The sequence below is a fragment of the Lissotriton helveticus genome, chromosome 2_1 (assembly GCF_964261635.1).
Source record: "Lissotriton helveticus chromosome 2_1, aLisHel1.1, whole genome shotgun sequence".
Lineage (NCBI taxonomy): Eukaryota > Metazoa > Chordata > Amphibia > Caudata > Salamandridae > Lissotriton > Lissotriton helveticus.
In genome coordinates, this window is record NC_136059.1 from 507,625,049 (window position 1) to 507,652,970 (window position 27,922).

Below are 27,922 nucleotides of genomic sequence, written 5' to 3' on the forward strand. Positions count from 1 at the left end.
AGTGGAGTGGTGCAGAGAAGGGTGGATTGGCACAGACTGTAGTGGTGCCGAGTAGAGTAAAGTTCAGTGGTGCAGAGCATAGTGGTGCGGAGTAGAGAGGAGTGGCATTGCTTAGGGTGGAGTAAATAGAGTGGCTTGGAGTGGCATAGAGTTGAGTTGCATTTGGTAGAGTGGTGTGGCATTGAATGGAGTGCAGTGGTGTGAAGTGCAGTGGCGTAGAGTGGTGCGGAGTGTAATGGCATAGAGTGCATTGGTGTAGAGTAAAATGTAAAATGTAAATGTACCGGTATTTATAGAGCGCACAGCTACTTCCCTGAGGTAGTGTCCCGGCGCTGTCGGTGTACCGCTTAGGAACCCTTCCTGGTTTTCCCTGTGAGTGTCCACTCCTGGGCATCCTCAGGGTGAAGCCAGGCATCCCAGCGCTTTTGGGGCCGTTGTGGAGATTAAGCAAGCTATTGCCCAGAGTCGCAGAGTGGGACCCATGATTAGAATAGGCACCGAAGCGAGAATGATCAGGTCCGAGGAAATTGAGCCCAAGACCCGCCAAGGCGGGTATTGAACCCTGGTCCCGGGCCAGACCTCTGCATCAGGGTCTGCCGCTCTAACCATTTGAGCCACACTTCCTCTAGAGTGGCATGAAGTGGTGCAGAGTAGAGAGGCTTAGAATAGAGTGGTGTAGTGTACAGTGGCATAGAGTCGAGTAGAATAGAGTTGTGTGGCATGGTATAGCGTGGCGTAGAGTGGACTGGTGCGAAGTACAGTGCAGTGGCATAGATTGGAGTTGTGCTGAGTGTTGTGGAGTGGCACAGAGAAGAGTGGAGTAGCCTAGAGTGGCATGGTGCAGAGTAGAGTGTAGTGGCTTAAAGTGGAATGGAGTGGGATGGCATAGAGTGGAAGTGTTGCAGAATGTAGTAGAGTGATGTAGATTATAGTGGTGCAGAGTAGACTGCAGTGGAGTAGTGCAGAGTAGAGTAGAGTGGAGTAGTGTAGAGTACAGTGTCATAGAATAGAATGCAGTGGTGTAGAGTAGAGTAGTGTAGTGTAGAGTAGAGTGGCGTAGAGTGCAGTGGATAAAAGTAGAATGCAGTGGCTTAGAGTGGAGTGTTGCAGAGTATAGTAAAGTGCAGTGGTGCGGAGTAAAGTGGTGCAGAGTAGAGTGGCGTAAACTGGTGCAGAGTAGAATGCAGTGGCGTACAGTGCAGTGGCAAAGACTGCAGTGTAATGGAGTGGATGGGGCACAGTATAGTGGAGTGGTGCACAGTTTAGTGGAGTGGTGTAGAGTAGAGTGGTGTAGAGTGGGGTAGAGTGAAGTGGCATAGAGTAGAGTGCAGAGGAATGCAGTCAAAGGCCTACGTCAGAGCCTCAGGTCAAGTTCTACGGGGTCCTTAATCTCTGAAAAGAAGCTACTCCTGTTTTGTTTTAAATGTTTATCAGAAGCCCTGCACTGGTAAGCATTGTATTTTGGACGAAGTAGAAGAACTCTGCAGAAATAATGTTTTACACTGTAATGATATTTTGGGGGACATGAACTATTTCAGCATTCTTTATTTAGAAGGGATGTAGAATTAGTCGTACTTTACCGCACATTGATATGCATATTCGGTTAAGTAAGAGGTATGCAGTTCCTATGGAGAGAAGTGGGAGGTATTCACCAGGTAGACACTAAAGGGGAATGCTCCTTATAGGAACAAGGGCCCTCACTCACCCTGGAGGGTTTCATGCTTCATCATCGGGCAGCTCCTCGTTGAGCTGGCGCTGCAATGCCCAACAGGCCCCACAGGGGGGCTCTTTGCCAGAGTTATTTTTGTCGATGATGAATATGGCGTGTGATGAGTGGAGTGGAGTGGAGTGGAGTGGAGTGGAGTGGAGTGGAGTGTGTAGAGAAAGTGCTAAATAAAACTAACTATAAGAGCCTAATAGACCTGATTTAATTTCTCGGTTCTTATGGCATGATTAAAAACCTTCAGTATCACAATAAGTGGATATAATGGTCCTTTCTGGCTTTTCCTTAGTAAGGATGTGGATCTACATGTTTCATGCCTCTTATCGTCTGAGTGATCTTGGCATTTCTTCAAGATCTGTAAACCTTATCTACTCACAGAGGGGTGGTTGGTGCAAGTATGTGAAACCATACATTCTCTCAAATTCACATTGAGATCTTTAGTGTACCTTCAGGGTACAAACCTGTGGAGAGGGGGAGAAAAATTACATAGAAAGCTAATAAGCTGAATTAAAAACAAGTTAAAAACCATCATCATACTGTGCTGAGAGGTAGGCATACACAGTGGGGTGTTTTTCTTAGTAGTGTTCGCCTGATACAAGCCATAAATTCACTGTGAGGAATGAGGTGGAGAAATGAGGGACCATAGGATACAGGGCGGTAGATGCTACCGTTGTTTTTAATGCGGTTTGTATACAGGGCAAGGTTCACAGGGTATAACAGTCTCTAATCGCCAAACAGCTGGAAGATGGTCCCTGGAGCCGTCGGCCTCCTTCTCTAGACGTCCCGTCTTGCCTGCTACCGTCGGCTTCTCTCAGGGTCGGAAGGCTCTCGAAGGAAGCAGAGATGGAACAGGGCAGTTAGAGGGATGTATCGGGAAAATCAATGAGGAGGAAGGGGAGTGCGGGATCACCAGGGTTCCACCACCGTATACCGTATCACTATAAGCACTCTGTGATGGTGACAGGGAAAGAACGAAACGTACAGTGACCACCCCGCAGCCTACCCCGTCCCACCCGTGTAACAAACAGACCCCTGAGGCGCAGTCGTACCTTGTCCAGCCACACTTCTCCCCCGGAAGTGTGGCAGGGCGGCTCGCGTCTCCGTAGGCCTCCTGGCTTGACGAGTCTCTGGGTCTGCGCTCCGGGTCGATCCTCTTCAGTCACGTCCCCCTCCTGGGCTTTCTCCTCGATATTCTCCTTGGCGTTCCTCTCGGCGTTCTCCTCGGCGTTCTCCTCGGCAAGGGATTCCGCACCAACCAGGAAGAGCGGGGCTTCCTTAAACGCCCCCGAAGCAGTGGATTGGTTCCCGGCCAAACATGAGGTGACCCTTGATTGGTTGCCTTCAGGGGAAGTCCCTGACGTCAGAGAAGGCGGGTCGAATGATGAAGGCAGTTCCAGTGTCCCCGGTAGGGCAGGGGAAACCCAGGAAACAGGCAACGGATCCTGCGGACGGGGTGGAAAGGAACAGTGGTTAAAAGAAACACCCCGTCCGTCGGTGTCATAGTCCGAGTCCGGGACCAAGTCCGGGACCCCGTGACATTCACATATGTATTTTATCATGGCTGTAGCGGCGTGCCCTCTGTGTGATTTAAGAATGCCTCCATTGCATTAGCCCATAAATAATGTTTTTGCATAAATAATGTTAGTCATCCAACACAGGCCATCATACACAAGTGCTTTAACATAGTTAACTATCCCAATGTTTTTTTTGTTGTTGTTTTTTCAGCAGCTTTTATCAGTGGGTTAGGCAAAGTGAGGATTCATACAAAATGGGGGAGATGTCCCTTATCCATTGTGGCATGTACAAAGGTACGGATGCCATGGGGGTATATGGACCCATAATGTCAGTGGGGGGCTAAACCCCTGTATGGAAGCAGGTGCCACAGGTCGCCATAGATCGGATGGTTATAGTGAAGGTACTGGTCGCGGTGTACGAAAGTATATAATAGTTTTACCTTTCTCCAGGGTATTTCGTCATTAAGACCTGTCAGATTTGTAGAAAAGCAAAAGATCCATCGTTGTTCGTTGCGGAACAGGATGTCTTTGTGCATGTGTGCATGATCCTCCAGGATGGCCCAGTAGGTCTCATCTGGGGAGTGGCCCTTTTCCCCTGTAGTGAGTGCTCATCTTAGTTGTGATCTTCTTGCACCTGACGTTACTACGGTGCTCAGGTATCCTTGTTTTTACGGCCCTGGTTGTCATGTCTATGTAGTGTTTCTGGCATGGGCAGGTGATCATATAGATGCAGTTCTTCATATTGCAGTTGGTTTGGGTTGTCTGGGCCCATGTACTTGTGGTGCTCAAATGGATCTCTTTTTAAGGTTTTGTCATGTGGCAGACACTGCATGAACCACACTGGAAATGTCCCTTAACTGGGGAGAGACACCAGAATGGATTCTGGGGTGTCGTGTTGTTGCCTCTGGGCCTGGTGTGCACTATCATGTTTTTTAAATTGGAAGTGCGCATAAAGGCAATGCGTTGTTCTGCCGGTGGTAGGGTATGCAGTATGGGCCAATGTTTTTTGATGATTCTTTGAATCTGGTTGGAGTTAGAAGTTAACCCCTTCTACGCTCATGACGAGCTCAGCTCGTCATGAGCGTAACCTGCGCTACGCGGACGACGAGCTGAGCTCATCATGTAACGCGGGTTTTTTAAAATCGCAGCGGGAAAACCGCTAGCGCGCATGCGGTTAAAGAAGTGACACATGTCAAGACTTCATTTTCAGGTTGAGTATGGGTCTGTAGTAGGCCTGCTCTGTTGTTGTTTCTAGTCCTCTTGCATGCCGATTGTACCACCCAAGGAGGGTCTCTCCGATTTATCAGATTGGTAGTCAGAGTTGCTGCCTGCCTTTGTAGTCATTAATGGAACTACAATTGCGGCGTAGTCACAAGAATTGTCAGAAAGGCGAATTATCCCTAAGGTGTCTAGGGTGGTGGCTAAAGTACCTCAGTAGACTGTTGCAGTCTGTCGGTTTTCTGTATGTTGTAGTATGTGGTCTGCCATCACTTAAGATCTAAGTAGGTCTAGGAATGGTAGTTGGGTGCCTGAAATGGTATTCGTGAAATTCAAATATGGGTTAAATGTATTTACACAATCACAGAATCTGTGACACATCTTCATAGCGCCTTCCCACAAGATGAGTATGTCATCTATGTAGCGCTGCTAGATAATGATTTTGGTGTGAAAGGGATTATCCTCTAATAGGATGTGTAGTTTTTCAAAGTGTTCCATGTGTAACCATACTAGGTTAAGAGTGAAGATGCTGCCCATCGAAGTACCTTGTTTCTGATAGCATAGTTGCTCTTGGAATTGGAAAAAGTTTTCCTTTATGCTAAAGTAGCACATTCGATGATGAAACTAGGGGTAGGGAAAATAATTAGATATTTAGATATCAACTGATATTAATCAAACCGCCTAATTTGCCGCAGAGGCTAGTATTTTTTTTGCCCATATTCATTAATCCTAATTATCAGTATCGACACAAACCCGGGTGTACCTTCAACATGGCTCCGTGGTCGGATTGGCTGTGCACACACCCTTGCACCAGCAGTTGTGTGACGTATCCCCCAGAAAATTTGAGATCGCAGCCCAGATACAAATACATGCATGCAGCACAGAGAAGCTTACCCTCTACGGCATGAGCGAAGGGTAAGTCGGCTGCAATTTGCTCGCATTGACTCAAGTAAGTACGACAACCCCTCTCTCCCATTACACTGTCTGTGAATAGGTAGTACAGACTGAATCAACAATATAGTGACCTCGTCTCCCGTTTGGTACATCCTTGTGAAGGGTCAAAGCCTACCTCCGGGTTGCAGCGACCTCGTACGAACGCCCATAGGGGCGACCACACTAACCTGCCGCCCAAACCGGCTACACCTCTCTCTGTCTCCCTGCAGGTACCGACAGCATCGCCGGCGCCCAGCGGACCGGAAACGACCTGGAATGACCCCGGAAGTGCAACGGCCACTAAAAGACCGGAAGTGACCCTGCGTGACCCCGGAAGCCTTTCCTCAGCGACCCAAGGGGATCGTATAAAGACCGACAACACTGAGGAAGATGGATCCCTAGCGGTGGACTCGTGGCAGGAGTTGGCGAGAGGCGAAGGATCAGCGACGGAGGTTGTAGGAGAGCGGAGGCGAGGAGAGAGCGAAGAAGAGGAAGAACTGTGGTGCGAGGATTGGTGGCATCCTCAGGAGGAGGCTGGAAAGCGGCCGTAACTCGGATGAGAGTTACGGCGGGGCACGTGAGTAATCCGTTATCATTCTCCGTGTTTACCCCTCCTTGTGTAAATAGAGTATATAGTGTAAATCTTGTACAGACATCACGCGCACTTGCACTGTATAAAATAGTCACCCCCACACTGTATGATACATATCCACCCCCCCCTTCCTTCACGACAATCCACTCTATCCCGACCCCTCCCTTTTCTTTCCCATCTTACCCTACCCTGTTCTTCTCCCACACCGTCTATTTCCGTCCCTACACTCCTGGTGTCGGTAACGGTCTTCTAAGTTCCGTGTGCTTTGGAACTAACTGCCCTGTGTCTTTCTTACTTACCTCCGAGGATCACCCCAACACCCGCCATCAGGAAGGAGATCCCCAGCCCGGTGGAGGAAGACCTGCCTGTGTTCCCCTCTTCGGACCCCCTCTCGAGGACCCGGAACAGGACCAGCAAAGCGTATACCCGGACACTATTCCCAAGGATTTGATTTCTTCTGTATACAATAAATACTTGCTAACCATAGCACACTACATTCGGCCTCCACGCCTGTTATTCCGGCCCGCACACCCCCACACCCCACAATCCTACAGAATACCGCGATGCCAGTGAGCGTTTTTTGTTTCCTTCGGGGCGACTGGCCCCTGTCGATCTTGGTGCCTGGGTAAGTCCAATACGTGGCTTTTTCACCGTAACCTGTGGCCCCTGTTATGGAAGCAAGCGATACATATGCTACATGAGGATATGACACTCATGGGCCGTTTAAATGTGGATACAAATTATCCTTTTTTTTAAATAAAACAAAAAACACATTGAGACAGTTAGCAATGTTAATGCACATGTGTGTATGATGGCCTGTGTTGGGTGAACAACATTACGTATGCGCTAATGCAATCGGGGCATTATCGAATCACACATAGGGAACGCTGCTACAGCCATGATAAGATACATGTGTGAATTTATGGCTTGTATCGAGCAACCACAACTAAGAAAAAGACCCCACTGTGCTCGTCTACCTGGTGGGCTACAAATGCTGAGTGCAATGATTTCACCCATAGCACTCTCAGCATAGAATGATGATGTTTTTAATGTGTTTTTAATTCAGTTTACTAGTTTTCTATATCATTTGTCTCCTCCTCTCTACAGGTGTTTACCCTGAAGGTACACTACAGATCTCTGTGTGACTTTGAGAGGGTATGGTTTCACATGCTTGCATCACCCAGCCCTCTGTGAGGAGATATGATTTACTGGTCCTGAAGAAATGCCATGATCACTCAGATGAAAGGAGGCATGAAACATGTAGACCCACATCCTTACTAAGCAAACGCCAGAAAGGACCATTATATTCACTTCATGCGATACTGAAGGTTTTTAATCATAACATAAGAACCCAGCACTTAAATTGGGTTTATTGGGCTCCAATTGTTATTTTTATATTGCACTTTCCCTACACTCTACTCACCACTCACACACACTCCAATCATCACACCCCATATTCATCATCTACAAAAAGAAAAGGACTCCTGCAAAGAGCCCTCTGCGGGGCACGTTGGGCTTTGCAGCCTCGGCCCAATGAGGAGCTGCCCGATGATAAAGCATGACACGTTCCGGGGTGTGTGAGAGGCTTTGCTCCTATAAGGAGCGCTCCCCTCTAGTGTCTACCTGATAAATACCTCCCTCTTCTCTCCATTGGAACTGCATACCTCTTGCTTAATAGTTATCAATTGGGGCACGTATATAGTACCTTTTTTGCCCCATGGTCCCCCCTCATTTGGTTTAATTTTATGCATATTCAGTCCCACAATGACAGACCTATTCGCTGTCATAGATAAGGTGATTTGCTTACATTACTGGGTAAGAGGTGGGAACGAAAGAAGCCGCATGAAAGTGGGGGGCAGGATGTAAGAGCTTAGAAGCGACATGGACAGGGATAAGGGAGATGGAGTGAAAACACAAGCCCTCATATAGAGTGCTTGAACCCATAAATAACTAGCTCCATAAACGTGAACAATGAAATGACACAATAGTTAGTCCATGATCCAGGGGTGAGCCAGACGTAAGAAGAGGACATGACACAAGCATTCCAAGACAAATGGGAACGAAGGAAAGGAGAGGGATGCTAAAGCTAAAAATTAGTAATGGTAAGCTATGGGCAGGCTGTTAGCCCACTGTAAGTAAACAGAATGTTCCTCATAGACAACGGCGAAATCTAAAAACAGGAAAAGGTGAGAGCTGGAGTCAGTAGATTTGTTGATATATAAAAAGAAATCAACATATGAGTGGAATAGCAAAAGTTATGGGGCAAATGTATGAAAACACCGTAAGGCTACTGGCTCTGATTCCGTACAACAGATCAAGCTTCATTACATATGTCACCTCATCTCATTGTGCCAATTCTTGATTCACATTCAGTAATCGTGTGAGGGATCTTACCTTTCCAACAGTACTCATTTTAAAGAACTGCATGGAGCTGTAGATCCAAATAGATGTGGCAGCTTACTAGACTGTTCTTGATGAAGTACAGGTGTTATAGCTGTTAATACCCAGCTCTGACAGTGGAAGTGCTTCTGCGGCCAGCTGCGCTGGGTAGAGCTATTATGGGAAGCTCTCTGGTGCGATCAGCAAGGGCAACAAAGCAGTGGGTGCGTGTATGTGCTGGACATGTCCTTAGCAATGTGGTGGCAGTACTGAGCATGTCTGACATATCTTTAGCATGAAAGTAGTTAATAAAAACGGAGGCAAAAATCAAGACAAGTTAAGTAAAAACATTGCACAAGTGTAGCCAAAATGTTTTCCATTTGTAAATATTTTATACAAATATATAAAGTAAATGTAAAGAATAACCATATTTGCAACAATTTAAATGGGTTTAAAGTACATACAGCAACTTGGCTTAAACTCAACTCCGAAAAGACGGAGGTGCTCATCTTTGGACCCCTTTTACCAGACTGGTCAGCAACCTGGTTGCCATCAGCCTTTGGAGCCCCTCCTAGTCCAGCCCTCAAGGTCAGAAACCTGGGAGTAACTTTTGATGCGGATCTTAACTTTGTGGCACATGCGAACAGAGTAGCGGTAACAGCCCATCACAAATTAAGACTGATCAGAAAAATCATCCAGTTTCTGCCAGATGCAGCTGCTAAAACATTGGTCAGCTCTTTAGTGTTATCGTCCCTTGACTATTGTAATGGCCTATTCTTAAATGCCCAGGTCAGGGTAACCAATAAGCTTCAGACAATACAGAATGCAGCAGTACGTCTGCTCTCTGGAACACCCTAGTTTTCGGCTATATCAGACACCATCAAGAAATATCATTGGCTGACGATCTGTAAATGGATCAAATTTAAATCACTTTGCATAGTATACAAGACACTTCATGACCAAGGACCACATTATTTTAAGGATCAGCTGATACCCTATAAACCTGCCAGACAGCTTGGATCTGCTACTCTTAACCAACTAGTGGTTCCACGTTCAAAAACAGTTTCATGGGGTGATCGCCGCTTTTTATTCGCGGCACCCAAATTATGGAACACCCTGCCGCAGCACATCAGGACAAGCCCCTCACTTTTGCAGTTTCGTTAAAGATTGAAGACCTGGCTTTTTAATCAGTAATATTGACCACTAACTTTCAGGAGCCTTTTTCATCTTGGGAAAATTAGGTGAATAATCTAGCGCCGAGACGCCTACGGGTATTCGTTCGCGCTTAATAAACTGCAAAAATAAATAAATAAATAAACCGAGTTTTATGTTCTCCCTTATTAAAGAAGATAATCAAAACGAAATTGCTTTCATAGGCAGAAAGCCTCATGTAAAGGACGAAAAAGCTGTCACTTTGAGCAGCTAAGGGCCGCTACGACCCCAGAGTGCATTTAGACCTTCAGACATTTTTTTTATCTTGCTATGTGAGAAGAATCCTAGAATCTGGGCTTCTGTTCTCCTATCTGTTTTTTTTGCAATATTTAACTTTTTGTACCATCTTGTTTATATTTGACTCTACATTCTTATACTTCCCTGGGTACTTAAATAATTTTGTGATGCATAACTGTTGGAATCGGACTCTTTTTTTCCCCCCTCATTAGGTCTGGCTCAGCGTAGCTGTCCCTACAATAGTTATTTTCACCAATTTTTTAAATGTACAATGAGAGCTGGTCTATAGCCCCACCCCTTGCCTGAGGGACTATTTTACATCTGAACAAATCACTCCGTTATTACACATTGACTTTTTTAAGAGCTTATTATTGATTTTTGCATGGTTTACACATATATTGTAAAACGGAAAGCAATAAAATGATCTCGAATTATGTGATGAGTCTGATAATTTTTATAAAAAATACGAGATTCTCTGCACCATTTTAAATACATAGGGCCTGGCCCCTGCATTAGATCTTGGCGGACGGGTTGCAGACGGGTTACTCCGTCACAACGCTGAAGTATATCCCGTCCACCAAAATATAAATCCCATTATATCCCATGGGATTTATATTTCGGCGGACGGAATATCTGTCACTGTTGTGACGCAGTAACCCGTCCACCAAGATCTAAATCAGCCCCATTGTCTTTCAAACCAACTCAGAATAATTTTGGTATGCTGTTACTGTTGCACAAACATAGGGAAGGGGTGGAGGAAAGAAGGATCACTGCCATATGCCAACATAATTCATCTTGCAAATGTATATAAATGTTTGAGTTTCCAGTGCGAGATTCCAGTGCTGAACTTTTGATTTCAAGTAATATCCAGCTTTCTGCATTTCCCTATACATAGGTATCCCTCCTGCAATTGCACATGAGCAAGTGTCCATTGAAAAGTGTTCTCTGCATACCAATTTCTCTTACGAGACAATGAGGAATAGTTCAGTTAGCCATTCACCGTGGTTAAGGGATGTTTGGAATTTCCAGTGCTGTTGGCTTGGATGTGGGTAGTAGCTGCATTTAATATCAAGAACCGTATTTAGGAACACCAAATGCATTGTTCAAATCTTTTGAGTCTTTAATGTTACATTTTGATTTCTTGACAGGTTACTGGCGATACGGTCTACAACATGCTGCGATTGACAGAAGTAGATATTGATGCAAATGAGAGACCTGTTAACCCACACAAAATAAAAACCTGTGAGGTTCGTTTTTTAAAATTTATGTTTATGTTAATGACCATTGTTTTGATTGATGTGTGTACTATTATTATTATATTACTATAAATAGGCACGAAAACTTGTATTCCTTTCTTTAATCACATTTACACATTTTCCATACATACACTACAGTTTTTTAACAAAAAATATTCACATTGGTCATATGCTTAAAGTAAAATCGGATGAAAATATCTGGGGGAAGAAAATAAAGGAAGATGGTAATAAGGAATAAACATTTACATACTCATGCGAGCAGTACAACCCCTTAATTTTTTTAAACAGATTTTATTGAGATTTGTCCTATCAACAACCTGCACTCCTATTGCACTGTCATGCTGAACTGTACATCTAGATCTTCCGGCTAGCTCCTAAAACATTCAAGTAGCTAACAGCCCCAACCTCCCACCTTCCCTCCCCCTCATAGGCCGCTCTCCGCATTAATTCCAGCAGCAGTGTAGAAATCGTTGTTAATAGTACTCCCCAGTTCATAACTGCAGTCAACCTGCTGTTGCCATGGGAGCTTAGAAGGAGCCGCAGGAGGGGACCCAGTGGTGTTCGCGACCCTTGAGCTGGGTGCCTGGTGGTGTTCCCGGTGGTGACCCTTAAGCTGGGTCCCTCAGGCAGTCACTCTATCAGAGCCTCACACGCCTGTGCTGTGTCCACTGACCCCAGTCCCGGTCCAGCCTCTCGCAGCGGTACTTCTCCCTCATACCCTGCACATATCTGGAGCTCTTTGCTCCAGTGAGGGATGGGGGGGGGCGCAGGGGCTTTCCAGTTCCTAGTACTTTCTCTCTGCGAGGTCCTGGATCCTGCTCGTCGTTTTAGTTTTGGAGGTGAGTGGTAACCAGGGCACAAGGTAGTGACCGGGGGGACAGGGGACCTCTCTCGATATGACTTTTGCAAACACCGTTGTTACCTCCTCCCAGTAAGCAGGTAGTGAAGGGCAAGTCTAAAGCATATGCCTGAGCCCAGCTCCCCTGTACAGTAACCTCATGTGTTGATTTACCATAATATTAGAAAGCTTGACCATACTTCATGAGAACGAGGTAATGCATTCTCCGTTCTTAACTAAATCTATTACAACACCACTAAGACAGTCATTAACCTTTCAATTGTGGAAATTGGATTCTTTTTCATATTGAAAGAACAACTTTTTTTAAATTAGGAGTGATCCTAAAAGAAACTCATGTCAAGATGACAAATAGATGTGCCCCGATTAAACATTATTGCACTATTACAGCAGATCTGAAACTGGGCTTCTCATGTGTCTATACTTACATGTCTCTGTTAATCATGTCAACTATTGTAGTACTTTCATTTTCTAGTTTACTTAATATTACTCTATTCTTTAAAATACTTTCACCATAGAAAAAATATTTGCCCCATGAAAACACATTCAACTATGTTTTTTCTTTCCTCCAAGCCTAATTTCGATAGCTGTCATGAAATGTAACAGTTCAGGGGTGTGAGGTTTACGATAGTGTTACGCATCTTCCTCCAAGTACCGTACTCAGTGGGTCATTTAGGTTGGTCTCTGCTAACTGTGCAATACCTTCATCAGGAAACGGATCACTTCCTAGTGAGCCAGAACATTTCCCAACACTTTAAAATACCTTTGTGAATAGATCGGACAGCTTTCTAAGGCTGGACCTCTAGTTTCTATTGGCTCTCTTCGTTTTTGAAAATGAGGAATCTGACAGTAACCAACGTGTTCCTTTTAGCTATTCAATGAGGTTGCCCTAAGAGGCAACAGAGTATGGAACCAAGAATCCCAGTAAAATACAGAGTGTCTACCATTAAAGTGGTCACCGTGGATGATTAAAGACATATTATGTCTAAATACTCATACAGTGGTGAGAACATTATTGTCCTTGATGAAGAGAATTCAGGACCTTTCCCTTACAGATGTCAGGACACCCTACATGTAGTTGGAGTAGATGTTACAGAAGGCTTATGGCAGATAGGATTTCCATTTGTTAGCGTTAATAGTTATAGAAACTGTACAAAGTGCCATAGACTTAAAATGATATTTGATATGGGAAATAGAACCAGAAAATAGTAGTTCTTCTTGGGGTATTCATGAATTTTTTTCTAATTTCTAAAGTCTATGATTTATATCCAGATTCTGACTCTTATTTGCCAAAATGACCTAGCACCATTGTTATTTTTGTCAGCCTCACAGATTCGACTCCGTTCAAAAACCGTATTTGCATACCATAAGTATGCATAAAAGCAGAATAAAGTACAACATAGTAAAAAATAGTGTGTAAAATTGTCAAATAAACAAATTTCAGAAGTATGCACATAAAGCAAAGATAAAAATAGGCAAATACTGAGGTAATTAAGATGTAATCCATGGTCTGTGGAAGGGGCGGGTAATTAGGTGGTCCATGGAACAAAGCAAAAGTTCACTTCTTGGAGGCATCAGTTAATCATATTTTTCTTACAGTGAACAATGAGCTTAAGGATCATACCCACCAAAAAAGCAGACTTACTCTGTACTCAACATTTGCAAAAATCTCAAAGCGATCCGACATTGCACACATCCACACTTTGAGATATGGCAACAATATGTGCCTATTGTGAAAGAAGTAAATTTTACAAAAAAGGTTAACTGGAGCAAGATCTGTTCCAAGGAATGGTTTCAAGAGCAGGCACCCCAACGACCATCTTTGGCAAAAGCTAAAGGAAAGCAAAGCTGTAGGAAGAGATTCTAATTAAGCTAACCAGGGGGATAGAGGAACCTTTGTCTAACAACAGGCTGTCTGTAATAACATCCTTATTTAGATGTGCTTGGGGATTAGTCCAAATTATTATTTTTATTTATTTCTGGGGAGTTTTTTCCATTGCAAACTAGAACCAAAGGTATCAGAGCGCTTTACACGAACACCAGTTGCGTTACAGACAGACACATTCATTTTTTTTGTTTTGTTAGGCACGGGTAGATTAAGTGATTTGCCCAGAATCACAGGATGTACGGTGTCCCTTTGGGAGACTCGAACCCGGTTCCCTAGTGTTGAGGTTGACCGCCCTAGCCATTAGGCAACATCCTCTACCCTTGAAATCCACAGGAAGATTGGCGGTATGTAGGGCAGACCCAGCTCACCATGTCCAATAAAATGCGAGGCAGAAGGTTGGTTCAACATATATCTACAAATGCAATTCTACTATTGCTGAAGAGGGTCAATGTTAGTATAACCCAGTACTTCTGCGCCATAACATGCTGTGAAAACACACTGAGCGCTTTAAATAGAGGTAAGGATAGCCAAAACTGTGTGCCCTACTGGCTAGGGGAGATTCAAAAGCATGCCTGCTGCCCTTGATAATTTTAAGGTGCCAGATGAAATGTGGGTGCCCCTTGACCCTGAGGTATCAAACACTACACCTAAGTAAGGGAAGCTAGGTACACCATCTAGACGCTGTCCACCACATGCTATGTTGGGTACCCTGTGTCTACCATGTCCGCAGGCCATAATATGAGACTTACTGAAGTTGTGACCAAATTTGTCATGATTAATGTGACAAAGGAATCAATCAGCCTTCGGAGTATGGTAGGAGTGCGGACCATAAGGGCTGATCATCCACATATAATAAAGCGGGAATGGCCACACAACCTACCTTGGGGGTATCCTTAGTAGCGGCTAGTAAGGAAGGGGTCAAATTGTTAATATAAAGAATGAACAGCAGGGACTCCATCACACACCCTTGACAAACCACGTGTTGAAGGCTACAAACTTCAGTAAACTTACAGGGCCAAATTGTACCCTTGCCCCCAAGTTCTCATGGAGTGTTTGCAAGATTTTCACTAATGCAACCTTGAAACCCATGTCCAACAGCGTCTTCCACAGTTTTGTACAATTCACACAATCAAAGGCGTAGAGATCCATGAACGCTAGGTACAGTGGGCAGCACCTTGCGATGGTATGCTTCCCCACAATGATGTGGAGATTCAGTGACTGCTCCACTGTACCCAACCACTCCCTAAAACCATATTGACTATGATGGAGTATATTTCGCTCTCTAGTTCATTCCTGCATTCAATTAAATGTGACCCTGCCAATGATTTTTACAGCAGAACCAATCAGGGATATTGTGCAGTAGATTCTAAGTTCCGACATGTTATCCTTCTTAAAGATTTGCGCGATGGTTGAAAGGGACCAAGACCGTGGGAAGTTGCTCGTGGTCAAGTTGTTAGTTAGGAGGGGGCCCAGAGCTCCAAATTACACTTAATGAGGTCAATTGGAACCCCATCCGTGCCAGGTGGTTTTGAATTTTGAGCTGGGGCTTTCAGGAATAGCAGATGTCGCCTCTTCCATATAGAAAGCTAACTTAAAATGAATTCCCTCTCCATACCCTACAGAGAAATCATCCCTATTGTTGTGCTAGGCAGCCCGTGAGGGGAAGCCGATATAGAAGGAGAGACAGGCTGACCTTCTGAAGTGGCTAGTCTGTCTCGCCGCTTGCCAGGCACGGCTCCCTTCCCTTCGCAGACTCACTCACATGCTGACCGGCACACCATCAAGGGAACCGTCAGGGAAGACTGCATCAGGGGAGACCAGTGCTCGTTATCTTTTCTTTCACGTCCCAAAACCATACCTCATTCCAAAATCATGCCGCAGCCCCGTACCACACGGAGGTGGTCTCTCCGTCCCAATAGTGTGCCTCACAGGGAGGGTTACGACTGCCGCGCGGTCTCTGTATCTAGTACTGCACCGCAATCTTGACCAGCTCAGCCTCGGATTTATGTAAGTAGACCAAAGCTCTGCTGAGAAGCGAGCACTACGTTTTGAATTAAAATCAGAGCTGCTGAAATCAACAGAATCTGCCACCTAAATAGTTATGTAGTGTTTATTCGACATACAGTCTATAAGAGGTGGTGGCAGCTCCTTGTATGTTTTTTTGCTGAAGAGTCCGTGCAGATTGCGAGGGGCTCCTCCTCTGCACGCTGCTTAGCCCATTCGATAACGCTGTAACGCTGTTTTTAAAAATGTACTTTGCTTAGCTGCATTTTAGAATTGGTTACAATTGACGTACTAATTGTTAATCATAATTTTGAACTCACCACTATTACTGTTTGTGTACCCTTAGCCCCGTTCCATCGCGGCTTCGTGCCGTTTGTGTGGAGGGCAGGGTGAGCTCCATTGTTCAGAGCCGGCTCCCCGTCCAGAACGGAGTTAGCGTTCTAGCTGGGGGCGGGGCTTAGAGCATAAGATCCAGCGCGATTGGGGGCTCGGGCAACTAACAAGGTGGTGGCAGCTCCTTGTATGTTTTTTTGCTGAAGAGTCCGTGCAGATTGCGAGGGGCTCCTCCTCTGCACGTTGCTTAGCCCATTCGATAACGCTGTAACGCTGTTTTTAAAAATGTACTTTGCTTAGCTGCATTTTAGAATTGGTTACAATTGACGTACTAATTGTTAATCATAATTTTGAACTCACCACTATTACTGTTTGTGTACCCTTAGCCCCGTTCCATCGCGGCTTCGTGCCGTTTGTGTGGAGGGCAGGGTGAGCTCCATTGTTCAGAGCCGGCTCCCCGTCCAGAACGGAGTTAGCGTTCTAGCTGGGGGCGGGGCTTAGAGCATAAGATCCAGCGCGATTGGGGGCTCGGGCAACTAACAAGGTGGCGGCAGCTCCTTGTATGTTTTTTTGCTGAAGAGTCCTTGCAGATTGCGAGGGGCTCCTCCTCTGCATGCTGCTTAGCCCATTCGATAACGCTGTAATGCTGTTTTGAAAAATGTACTTTGCTTAACTGCATTTTAGAATTGGTTACAATTGACGTACTAATTGTTAATCATAATTTTGAACTCACCACTATTACTGTTTGTGTACCCTTAGCCCCGTTCCATCGCGGCTTCGTGCCGTTTGTGTGGAGGGCAGGGTGAGCTCCATTGTTCAGAGCCGGCTCCCCGTCCAGAACAGAGTTAGCGTTCTAGCTGGGGGCGGGGCTTGGAGCATAAGATCCAGCGCGATTGGGGGCTCGGGCAACTAACAAGGTGGTGGCAGCTCCTTGTATGTTTTTTTGCTGAAGAGTCCGTGCAGATTGCGAGGGGCTCCTCCTCTGCACGCTGCTTAGCCCATTCGATAACGCTGTAACGCTGTTTTTAAAAATGTACTTTGCTTAACTGCATTTTAGAATTGGTTACAATTGACGTACTAATTGTTAATCATAATTTTGAACTCACCACTATTACTGTTTGTGTACCCTTAGCCCCGTTCCATCGCGGCTTCGTGCCGTTTGTGTGGAGGGCAGGGTGAGCTCCATTGTTCAGAGCCGGCTCCCCGTCCAGAACGGAGTTAGCGTTCTAGCTGGGGGCGGGGCTTAGAGCATAAGATCCAGCGCGATTGGGGGCTCGGGCAACTAACAAGGTGGTGGCAGCTCCTTGTATGTTTTTTTGCTGAAGAGTCCGTGCAGATTGCTAGGGGCTCCTCCTCTGCACGCTGCTTAGCCCATTCGATAACGCTATAACGCTGTTTTTAAAAATGTACTTTGCTTAACTGCATTTTAGAATTGGTTACAATTGACGTACTAATTGTTAATCATAATTTTGAACTCACCACTATTACTGTTTGTGTACCCTTAGCCCCGTTCCATCGCGGCTTCGTGCCGTTTGTGTGGAGGGCAGGGTGAGCTCCATTGTTCAGAGCCGGCTCCCCGTCCAGAACGGAGTTAGCGTTCTAGCTGGGGGCGGGGCTTAGAGCATAAAATGGCCACCCGGAAGCGCAGCGGTCGAGCGCAGCGGGAGCGCCGTCACCGCGCCGAAGCCGAGCCAAAGGGGTGCCAGTCTGCGCCAGTCCGCGCTGGGACTGCGCTGCGCGCTATATCCCCTGGCCCCTGTAATCCCCACCTTAAAACGAAGGTAATCACGTATTCCAGAGCACAGCTTCTGAGCATAGGAAATACTCTAAATTATAAACAATGCTCTCGCTTTGATGCAGATTCTTTGTTATTGTTATTGTTGTTATTGTTATTTTTGACTTATAACGCGCCCAATCACCTGCAGGTCTCTAGGCGCTCGGAAATTGATGGTACAAACAATAACTTAGCAATACAGAAAAGACATCCACTAGCCTAGATGGCACTCATGGACCTTCTAAACAGCAATGTTTTTAGCACCTTTCTAAAGCGTAGGAGGTTCTCTTCCCTGCGCAGCGACTCAGGTAATGTGTTCCATAACTGAGGAACTAACACAGAGAAGGCTCTCCCTCCCTTGGTTACAAGTTTGAACCGGGGACAGACCAATAATTGAGAATCTTTGTGCAACTTGCCTACTAATCCATGTCCAAAATGCGCTTTTAAGACAACTCCACCTCACTCACAACCAGGAGCCCTCATGACCACTGGAACTGAAGATAAACACATAAACTGTGCCCTTATTAATGCTCGCTCTCTCATAAAACACAGGGAAGACGTAGCTGAGCTTATAGCCAATCAAAATGTAGATATTATGTTTATAACTGAGACCTGGGCAGATTCAGCATCTGGGCCAGATTTCTGCATAGCCACTCCGGATGGCTATTATGTGACTAGATTAGACAGATCCTCTGGAAAAAGGGGAGGAGGCTTAGCAATAATATACCGAGCCAGCCTAGCTTTAAAAACTGAATCATTGAACCATGACTCCGCAGAAGCGCTGAGTTTTACCATTATCCTTTCTCCTATACAAACTTTTAAAGGAACCCTACTGTATCGACCACCCACCTCACGTATATCTTTTCTGAATTCTCTTAATTTCTTATTAGAACCAGTAGCTGCCAACACAGAATACACTATACTAGGAGATTTTAACTTTCATTTAGAAAATTATGCAGACAAAGATTCAAATAGGCTTATCTCCGACTTCCTGGCTGCCGGCTTAGTACAACGGGTCTCCTCAGCCACTCATCAGGCTGGTCATATTTTAGACGGTCTATTTACGAACAATTCATTCATGAGTCAACCCACGGTGATCCCGCTTACATGGACAGATCACTCGGCAGTAAAATTCTCTATATTAGTTAGGAACCATAAAAACTCTACGCCTATCACACGCTCTCAAATTAAATGTTGTGACTGGAAAAATATTGATCATATTGTTTTCAGTAACATCCTTGATTCTACAAAACCCAAAGACACAGAGGACCCACTTGTAGCATCTAATAATTATGGATATTGGCTGAACAATGCACTTGATTGTGTAGCACCTGTTAAAAAATTGCGTCCCAACCGCAATAAACCTTCAGCACCTTGGTTCTCAGAACCTTTAAGGCTTGAGAGACAACGATGCCGAAATTTAGAGAGGCGCTGGCATAGGAACTACGACAACAATGATAAAGAGATGTATAAGAAAGCTCTGCTTATCTATAAAAAACTTATCATCAGGGAAAAATGTACTTTTTTAGTACACAAATAGAATCAGCTCAAAATTCGAGCAAACACCTATTCCAGGTGGTTAAAAAATTAGCCAACTCTCCGTCCCCTGACTCTATAGAACCGTCTCAAACTTTTTGCAATGAGATGGCAGAATTTTTTAAAGACAAGGTTGAAGATATCTTCAATAATTTCACCAAAAGATCTACTACTGCTTCAGCTTGTCTAGATAACCCCCAAAAATCAGTAAAGCCAATCTTGGAGGCTTTTTCTTCACTCTCTCAGGTGTCCATGGAAGAGATTATGAACACTGTTAAATCAGGATCACCTTTGGACCCATGTCCCCCACATATTCTTAAACCAGTTTCTAATCTGATAGCCCCGGTGCTTACTAATATTTGTAATGCCATGTTCCGGACAGGTGATTCCCCTTCAATCTGGAAGAAAGTTATTTTGAAGCCCCTTTTAAAAAAAAACGACACTAAATCCAGCTGAGTTAAAAAGCTATCGACCTATTGCCTCGCTCCCCTATCCATCAAAAATGTTTGAAAAGGCTATGAATCTACAACTGTCGAGCTTTATTGACAACAATGAGCTGCTAGATGAAACCCAATTTGGGTTCAGAAAGGGCCATGGGACCGAGACCGCTCTGATAAAAGCAGCAGAGGAGGTCAGGATAATCATGGACCAAGGCGGTGCAGCGGTGTTAATACTCCTGGATCTGTCCGCAGCTTTCGACACGGTCGATCATAACATCTTGATCGACCGTGTCGCAGCTATTGGCATTCAGGGCAAAGCTAAGGCTCTCTTGGCATCCTTTCTATCTGACAGAGAGCAGTCTGTAAAAATGGGGAGTTTTTACTCGCCTGATTTCACTTTGCCTTGTGGAGTTCCCCAGGGCTCCTCGCTAAGTCCAACGCTTTTTAACATCTATGTATCGGACTTAGCGAGGGTGATCAAGTCATTCGGCATTGGATTAACATCATATGCCGATGACACCCAGTTAGTCCTGGCAATCCACAAAAATGGAGCAGTAGTGGCCGCTAACTTTCAGGAGGGTATGAGAGCAATCAGCATCTGGATGGATCAGAATTGTTTAAAACTAAATTCTGACAAGACGGAGGTCATGCTATTTGGTGAGCTGACCCCTTCTTGGTCCCCAGTTTGGTGGCCATCAGAGCTAGGAGCTCCACCCCTGCCGGTATCAAAAGTCAGAAACCTAGGAGTCCTATTTGACAATAGGCTAACCTTCGTCGGTCACGCTAACGCCGTGGTCTCCGCGTCCTTCTATACCTTGAGAATGGTAAAAAAAATTGCTCCCTTATCTACCCCCAAATGCAGGCAAAACCTTAATGTCCACTCTGGTCTTATCCAAAGTGGATTATTGTAACGGCCTATTGTTGAATGCACAAGAGCAAGTTTTGAACAAATTACAGCTTGTGCAAAACGCTGCTGCAAGGATCCTAACCGGCATACCTAAATATTCATCTATCTCCTCCACCATTCGTCAACTACACTGGCTGCCGATTAGATCCCGCACGAAGTTTAAGGCCTTGTGTATTATATACAAGGCAATGAACAATACTGGACCAGTTTTTCTAAAAAAATCCATCAGTGTTTATAAACCTAATCGATCCTTACGCTCATCGGCATTCCAACTACTTAACATCCCTCGTACTATGAAAGCCACATGGGGAGACAAACGCTTCGTGGTTGCTGCCTCCAAATTATGGAACGTGCTCCCTCCTCATATCAAATGCAGTTCATCTTTACTAATATTCCGGAAACATCTTAAAACTTGGCTTTTTGACCAGTAAGTCTAAGCAGGAACCCCTTGTAATTCTGTGAACTCCAGCGCCGAGACACCGGAAGGTATTTGTGCGCTATAGAAATTTTATAAATAAATAAAATAAATAAATAAATAAGAGTTACTATGACTGAATCGGGTTGTGTTAGGGGGTTAACAAACAACATCGTTCATTACATTCTCCCCCGAATATTTCGAGCGACTTCATTATAGCTAAGGAACCTAATTTTAGTCCTTTTGTATGAAACCCAAGTGGACCTTGTTCACTAGTCTTCTGGTTTCTCTTGTAAACAACATTGTTCAGTTTATGCACATTGAATTCAAGAATGCCTTATACTTTGATTTCCATCCCTTACCTGGATCCTTGGAGGCGACTGAACCATCTTAATCTAATAATTGAGAGCATAACTCGGAGCAAGTCCCTAACAACCATTTAAATAATTGTTATTTTTAATTTTTTTTACACAATAGTGGTCTGTTCTGTTCTGTTCTTGGGGGACTATCACCTTTATGATTCTGAACTTGACGTAGCAGAAAATGTCGGCTCCAAATCAATGCATTTATGTAAAAGAAAAAGAAAAAATTACAAAATGTGATTGCAAGTACTGGGAAAAATACTTCCTACACTAAAGGTGACAACAATCAATGAAATAAAAGGCAAAGAGAGTAGATGGTCCAAAAATGGAAATGGCTTTCAATTTGTTGCTCGATCTTAATAATGACCGCATGAATAGCCCTAACATAGTGGACTCATTGGATGCTAGTGGAGTAAGACTTATCCCATTTTTATTAAGGCCCAAATTACATAAGAAAATAACTAGACATCACAAGCTCTTATCGTGACATTCATACATAATAGGGGTCCACTTGATGATTTGAATGCAGGGAATATTTTGACTTTAAATTAGAGGTGGGTGGAATGTTTCATTAGGCGTGTAGAATTGGTGAAATTTGGCAACTCCACGTTGCTCTCATAACACGGAGTTTCAGCCATATTCAACCAATTGGCAGGTGGCGGATTTCTTTTCCCACAAGCCTCCAGAAATTTGAGTGCGCCAAGATTTGGCATCCCCTAGCGTGATTTTCTAACACGTGGGCGGTTGCAAGCAGTCGTGGTCAGAGGACTGCTTTTTTTTTTTTTTTTAAACTGTTTATTGATGACTGCTTCATATATTTCAAGAGGATTACAGTGTCTACATCATTTATACAGTCTTTTCTGTTTTCTTCCCCCCCAAACATTAGAACCATCTGACTTAGTGCCCTCACAGCATGTAGTCTATACAAATCTCCAGAAGCAGCTCGGGCACCTCTATACACAAGTGGTACTTCTGTACTAGTGAACTCGAGCTGTGGATGCTCAATCAGTTCTCAGCATGTATACATTCATGACTTCAGAAGTAAAGGCATCGCCAGTCTCTATCCCAACCCGCCCCCCACCCCGCTTCGTACGTCTCCTGACTTCTCTGCTCAGGCCATGGCATCTTCCCGGGCCTAGTGGTCTCAGAGAACTGACTTATCTAAATAAGTGTGATCATCATCCTCGTCTCCAGCCGTCCTGTGCGCACCCCGGACCTTTCCCTATTCATGAACCCACTACCCTTGCCCAGCCATATCTATAACGCAGCCCCCGTCTGGGTGGGCATCAAGTCCATGTCTTCCAGCTCCAACAGTATCTGTTCCCACTCCTGTGCTATTGGGTGTTTCCGTAGCCCTCGTTCCTCCTCCCTCCTGAGTATTGTACCTTCAGCCCTACCCCACTTCAGTACTTCGGACCGCCAGGCCTCTACGGTCGGGGGTCGTGCAGATTTCCACCTCATAGTCAGTGTCCTGACCGCCAGTAGTAATGCTAAGTCCATGAACTTCAGTGGGGCCCTACGACCTTTAGGTCTTTTCCTGTGTCCCAGCAAGCACGGCAGCGCCCCCTCTGGTATCTGCATGCCCGTGGCAGTACACAGGATGTGTCGTACCCGACCCCAATAGCCTTCTATGCGCGGGCAGGACCATAACATGTGGAGAAGGCCAGCCTCCTCCACTTGACACCGGGGACAGCAATGGGAAGAGGCAGGAAACATCCTGTGCAGCCTTTGTGGGGTAAGGTATGCCCGATGTAGTAACATGGCTTGGATAAATTTAAACTTCACATTTCTGGACACTCTTCTAGGGTGTTCTGTGACAACCTTCCATGCCCCATCTGTCATGTCCTCCCCTGTATCTAACATCCAGGTGTGCCTGAGGGGAGTAAGGGACATAGCAGCGTGTTCCCTAATACCATGGTATAATCACCTCACAAGGTGACCCCCAGTTCCCATGTGATATAGTAGGTGCACTAGCTCGTGTTGCTCCGGTCTGGTACGCTGTGGGGTCCATGTAGTACGTATGTAGTGTGTGACCGTGGCATGTAGGAGGTATAGTCGTGGAGGGGCTCCCGTGGTCTGCACAAAGGAGGCGTGGTCTAATAACGCGTCATCTCCAAACAAGTCGCCCACTCTGTCTACCCCCGTATCCATCCACAGCCGCAATCTACAGTGCGTCAGCCGCCCTTGTGGTGTTGGGATTCCCAGTAGGGGGATGTTGTCGGCGTACGATGTGGCCGACGACGTGTACGTCAAAGCTTTCCGCCAACATATCAGGGCGGTATGCAGAAGAGGGTGGCAGTCTCTGGGCACTTTGGCCCCGGGAAGTAGTAAGGAGTGCAGTTCGCCACGCGCCAGCCGCTCACCGGTAAAGCCGATTTCGTGCAATTGTCTACCCGCCACCCATCTTGATAGCCATTGTAATTGACTCGCGTAATAATAACCCCGAAAGTCTGGTACACCCAGGCCACCACGCCTTGTTCCCAGTTGAAGTTTTTTAAGGCTTATTCTCCGCCTGCTAGAACCCCAGACTAGGGTGGTCAGGAGTGTATTCAAGGTATTAAAAATGGTCTGTGGGAGTAGAACCGGTAGATTAACAAAGTAATAAAGCAATCAGGGATGCATGACCATTTTAGATATAGCAATCCTACCCATGACAGACAGCGGTAGAGATGTCCAGAACTGCACACTACTCCGAAGGCCAGCGATGGCTCTCCTAATGTTGCCATCGATCTGGTCCTCCGGCCGTCTGTAGACCCGTATGCCTAAATATTTAAACGTGTCCTGCGCTATCGGGATTTGGGAAGTACCAAATAGTAAGTGGGTCGGTCGTTGTCCCTCCTGGAAGTAGAACCCCACCGACTTCGCCGGGTTGATTGTCAGTCCCGACACGTCTGCAAACCGGGTAAAAATGGCAGCTAAGTCCGAATGATCCTCCTCCAGGTCCCGGAAATACAGAAGGATGTCGTCGGCGTAAATTGATAACAAATTGGGCGTACCACCGACGAATATTCCCCGTTCGGCCAGTCTAGTCCGGAGGGCGATCGCCAGAGGTTCGAGGGTCAAGACAAACAACAGGGGCGACAGTGGGCAGCCCTGTCGAGTGCCGCGATATATGTTATAACTAGAGGAGACGTGTCGACCCGTGCGTGCTCGAGCCGTCGGGCGCGTGTACAACAGTCGGATCCATCGTATCAGGGAGCCGGGGAGACCAAAACGTTGCAAGACCTCAAACATAAATCCCCAAGACAGTGAGTCGAAAGCCTGGCGGAGGTCCAGAGTGACACAGCCGGCCCGGGGTAGAGTCGGCGGCGTCGCAGCCATGAGGGCATGGAGTCTTCTCGTGTTCTGGGACGTACTCCTCCCTGGCAGGAATCCGCACTGATCCGAATGAATCAAGGTCGGGAGGTGAGACTGTATCCTCAGAGCTATGGCTTTACTGAGTATTTTATACTCCGTAGAGAGCATCGAGAGGGGCCTGTAATTGGTGAGGTCAAGGGGGTCCCGGCCGGGCTTGGGGATTGAGATAACTGAGGCCTGCATTGTTGTTCCAGGCAGGTGACCAAGTTCGTATGATTCTTTATAAATTTTCTCTAAGACAGGGACCAGGGTCTCGGAATACGTCTGATAAAACTCAACCGGCAGACCGTCCTGTCCGGGGGTCTTACCCTGGTTAAGGGATCGGATGGCTATTTTTATTTCTTGCTGCGTGATGGGACCTTCTATCCCCGTCCGCTCCGCTCGGGACAATACTGGGAAAGGCAAATTTCTCAGAAATTCCATCATCGCTGCACAGTCCTCCCGGGGGGGGGGGGGAAGCATAGAGCGTGCCAAGGTGATCTCTAAAGGCGTCATTAATGGCCAATTGTGTTATCAGCCCACCCGCACTGTCCCTGATCCGAGTAATCATTGGTATCTCGGGGCTATCCCGTACCAACCGAGCCAATAAAGCCCCTGACCGGTCCGAGTCGGCCTGTTGCCGTCTCAAGAAGTCTTTGTAATCAATAACCCGCAAAGTTTCCAAGAGTTCGGCGTGCTCGATATTACACAGTCGTAACTCTCCAGCGCGATCTGGGTTCTCACCTATCTCCGATTCTAGCGCCCGTAGGCGAGTCTCTACATCACACAGCTTCCTGTGGATCTCCTGCCGGGCACCTACCGTCCGGCCAATGACCGCTCCCCTTACCACCGCCTTCATGGCGTCCCACACGATCAAGTTAGAGGTCGCTGAGTCCCAGTTGTCCCGAAAATAATTGTCGAGGGTGTCCGACAGGGAAGTACGGAATGGGGCATCCTCCAGCATTGCCGGATTAAGTCTCCAGGTGGGCACCGGAGATGGCACCCTCCCCCAGTGCAAGTCGAGTGTCAAAGGTCTGTGGTCGGAGAAGGTTTTGGCCAGATAGTCAGAGGACGTGCATTGAGACATCAAGGACTTAGTACACAAGAATCTGTCCAATCGGGTATGCAAGTCATGTACCGGGGAGTAGTAGGAGTATTCCCTATGTGTCGGGTAGAGTGTGCGCCATGTATCTGTCAGACCCCATCCCTGCATCCATGTCCGAAATGTGTCTGCTACCCTTTGGACACCTGTCGCCTGGAGGGGGGGGGGGTGAGATCTATCTAGGGCTACATCCAGGACCATGTTCCAGTCTCCCCCTAGAATCCAAGGGATATCCCGCCAGTCAGCCAATGCTCGCCCCACCCTCGCAAGGAATGTGTCGTGATCAAAGTTCGGGGCATATACGCTACCCAGAACTACTAGTGAGCTGTCCAATTCACCTTTTACTAGGATATACCTACCCTGGTCGTCTACCCTCCTATCTAGTTCAACAAATGGGGTACCGTACCTCACCCAAATGGTAGCCCCCCTGGAGAAGGCGGAATAAGTCGTAGAGAACACAGTCCCCCTCCACTTTTTTCGCAGTGTAAGTGCCTCAGTGTGCGTTAGGTGGGATTCCTGGAGGAATACGATGTGGGTGCGCTGTCGGAGCAAGTATGCATGCACTCTGTGTCGCTTTTGTATGGCACCAAGTCCCCGCACGTTCCAGGAGGCCAGCCTATACTTCCCTACATTATCTGCCACAGTCGATGATACATGTCACACAAGACTGTGCCCAGAGCCAGAGTACAAATTCTAACAGGTATAAGCCAGGAGACGTACTTCAACCCACCCCAAACTCGAACTCTTGTGGCGCAGCTAAAGAACATTGCTGTGCCGAACCATGAAATGTAAAACAGAACAAACCAAACATCGGTGCATTCGCCATTGGGGGGTGGCATAGCTTGTACCTTGTCCTTCAAATCTAACAGTGTTACGCTGCCGGCTCAACAGCGCCGCCGGGGAAGTCAGTGCACAGGTCATCTGCCTCGGAACAACCACTCTGGGGGGAGTAGGGGGAAGGGGGCGGGCCGTCAAGGGGGGAGGATCAAGGGAGGGGAGAGAGGAGGGAAAGGGAAGAGAGAAAGGAGGGTGGAGTTCTCTTGCTCGCGCATCCCGCACCTACCCTACATACTCGAGGGTCTCAGTTCGAAAGGTCCAGTCATTAAGAGCCAAGCCCACAATGTCTAAGCTTGTAGTCCCTCTCCCAGTATCGAAGGAGGTGGCGCTTCCCAAAGCAAATAATGCCCGCGTCCCCCACCCCTCACCCCCACCCCCCACCAAACATCATCAAAAGGATATTAGTAAGAGGCAAAGGTCTTTTAGGGCTTCCCGGGTCAGGCCCTCACTCCAGAACGTTGTCCAGGAGTTCGTCCGCCGCTCTCGGCGTCACCGTTGGGAACAATATCATGCTGTGTTCCGAGTCAGAGTGTGGTGTGCTGTCTTCCGTATCCGTGTTAATTAGCACCTGTTCATCGCGGAAAGAGCCCACCATGTTGACCGCTGTCATCTGATCTTCCCTTTGTTGTGCGATAGAGGGCTTGCGTCGTCTGGGTTGCATCGACGTTGCAGGCGAAACTCTCCCTCCATGATCCGAGCCGCTCCCGGACCTGCCAGACGCCCCCTCTTGAGTCGCCTCAACGCCCATCACCTCCAGCCATTCCTCTGCGTCAGTGGGACTCTCGAAGAAGTGGGTCTTGTTGTCGTGGATGATCTTGAGGCGGGCCGGGAATAGCAGGGCGTACCGGAGGCCAGCCTTCTGGAGCTTTTTCTTGACCGCAAAGTATGACGACCGTTGTCGCTGCACCTGATTTGTGTAGTCCGGGTACAGTGAAATCCGTTGGTTCTCATATTCAATGAGCAATTTCTCCCGGGCTTTCTGCAGAAGCATGTCTCTATCTCGGTAGTTCAGGATCTTGACAATCAACGGTCGCGGTGGCAGACCCGCTCTAGGCCTCCCCATGGGGA

The 27,922-nt window shown here is 46.4% G+C and overlaps 1 protein-coding gene across 1 annotated transcript in view; it reads left to right on the plus strand.

Annotated features, from left to right (window-relative positions):
- The window catches only part of CWC27 (CWC27 spliceosome associated cyclophilin), a 1,032,773-nt gene that overhangs the window by 95,718 nt on the left and 909,133 nt on the right, over positions 1 to 27,922 (plus strand). The window contains exon 5 of the mRNA XM_078675149.1: positions 10,957 to 11,055. Within this exon, the coding sequence (XP_078531275.1) occupies positions 10,957 to 11,055 (99 nt within the window). The remainder of the gene's footprint in view (positions 1 to 10,956; positions 11,056 to 27,922) is intronic.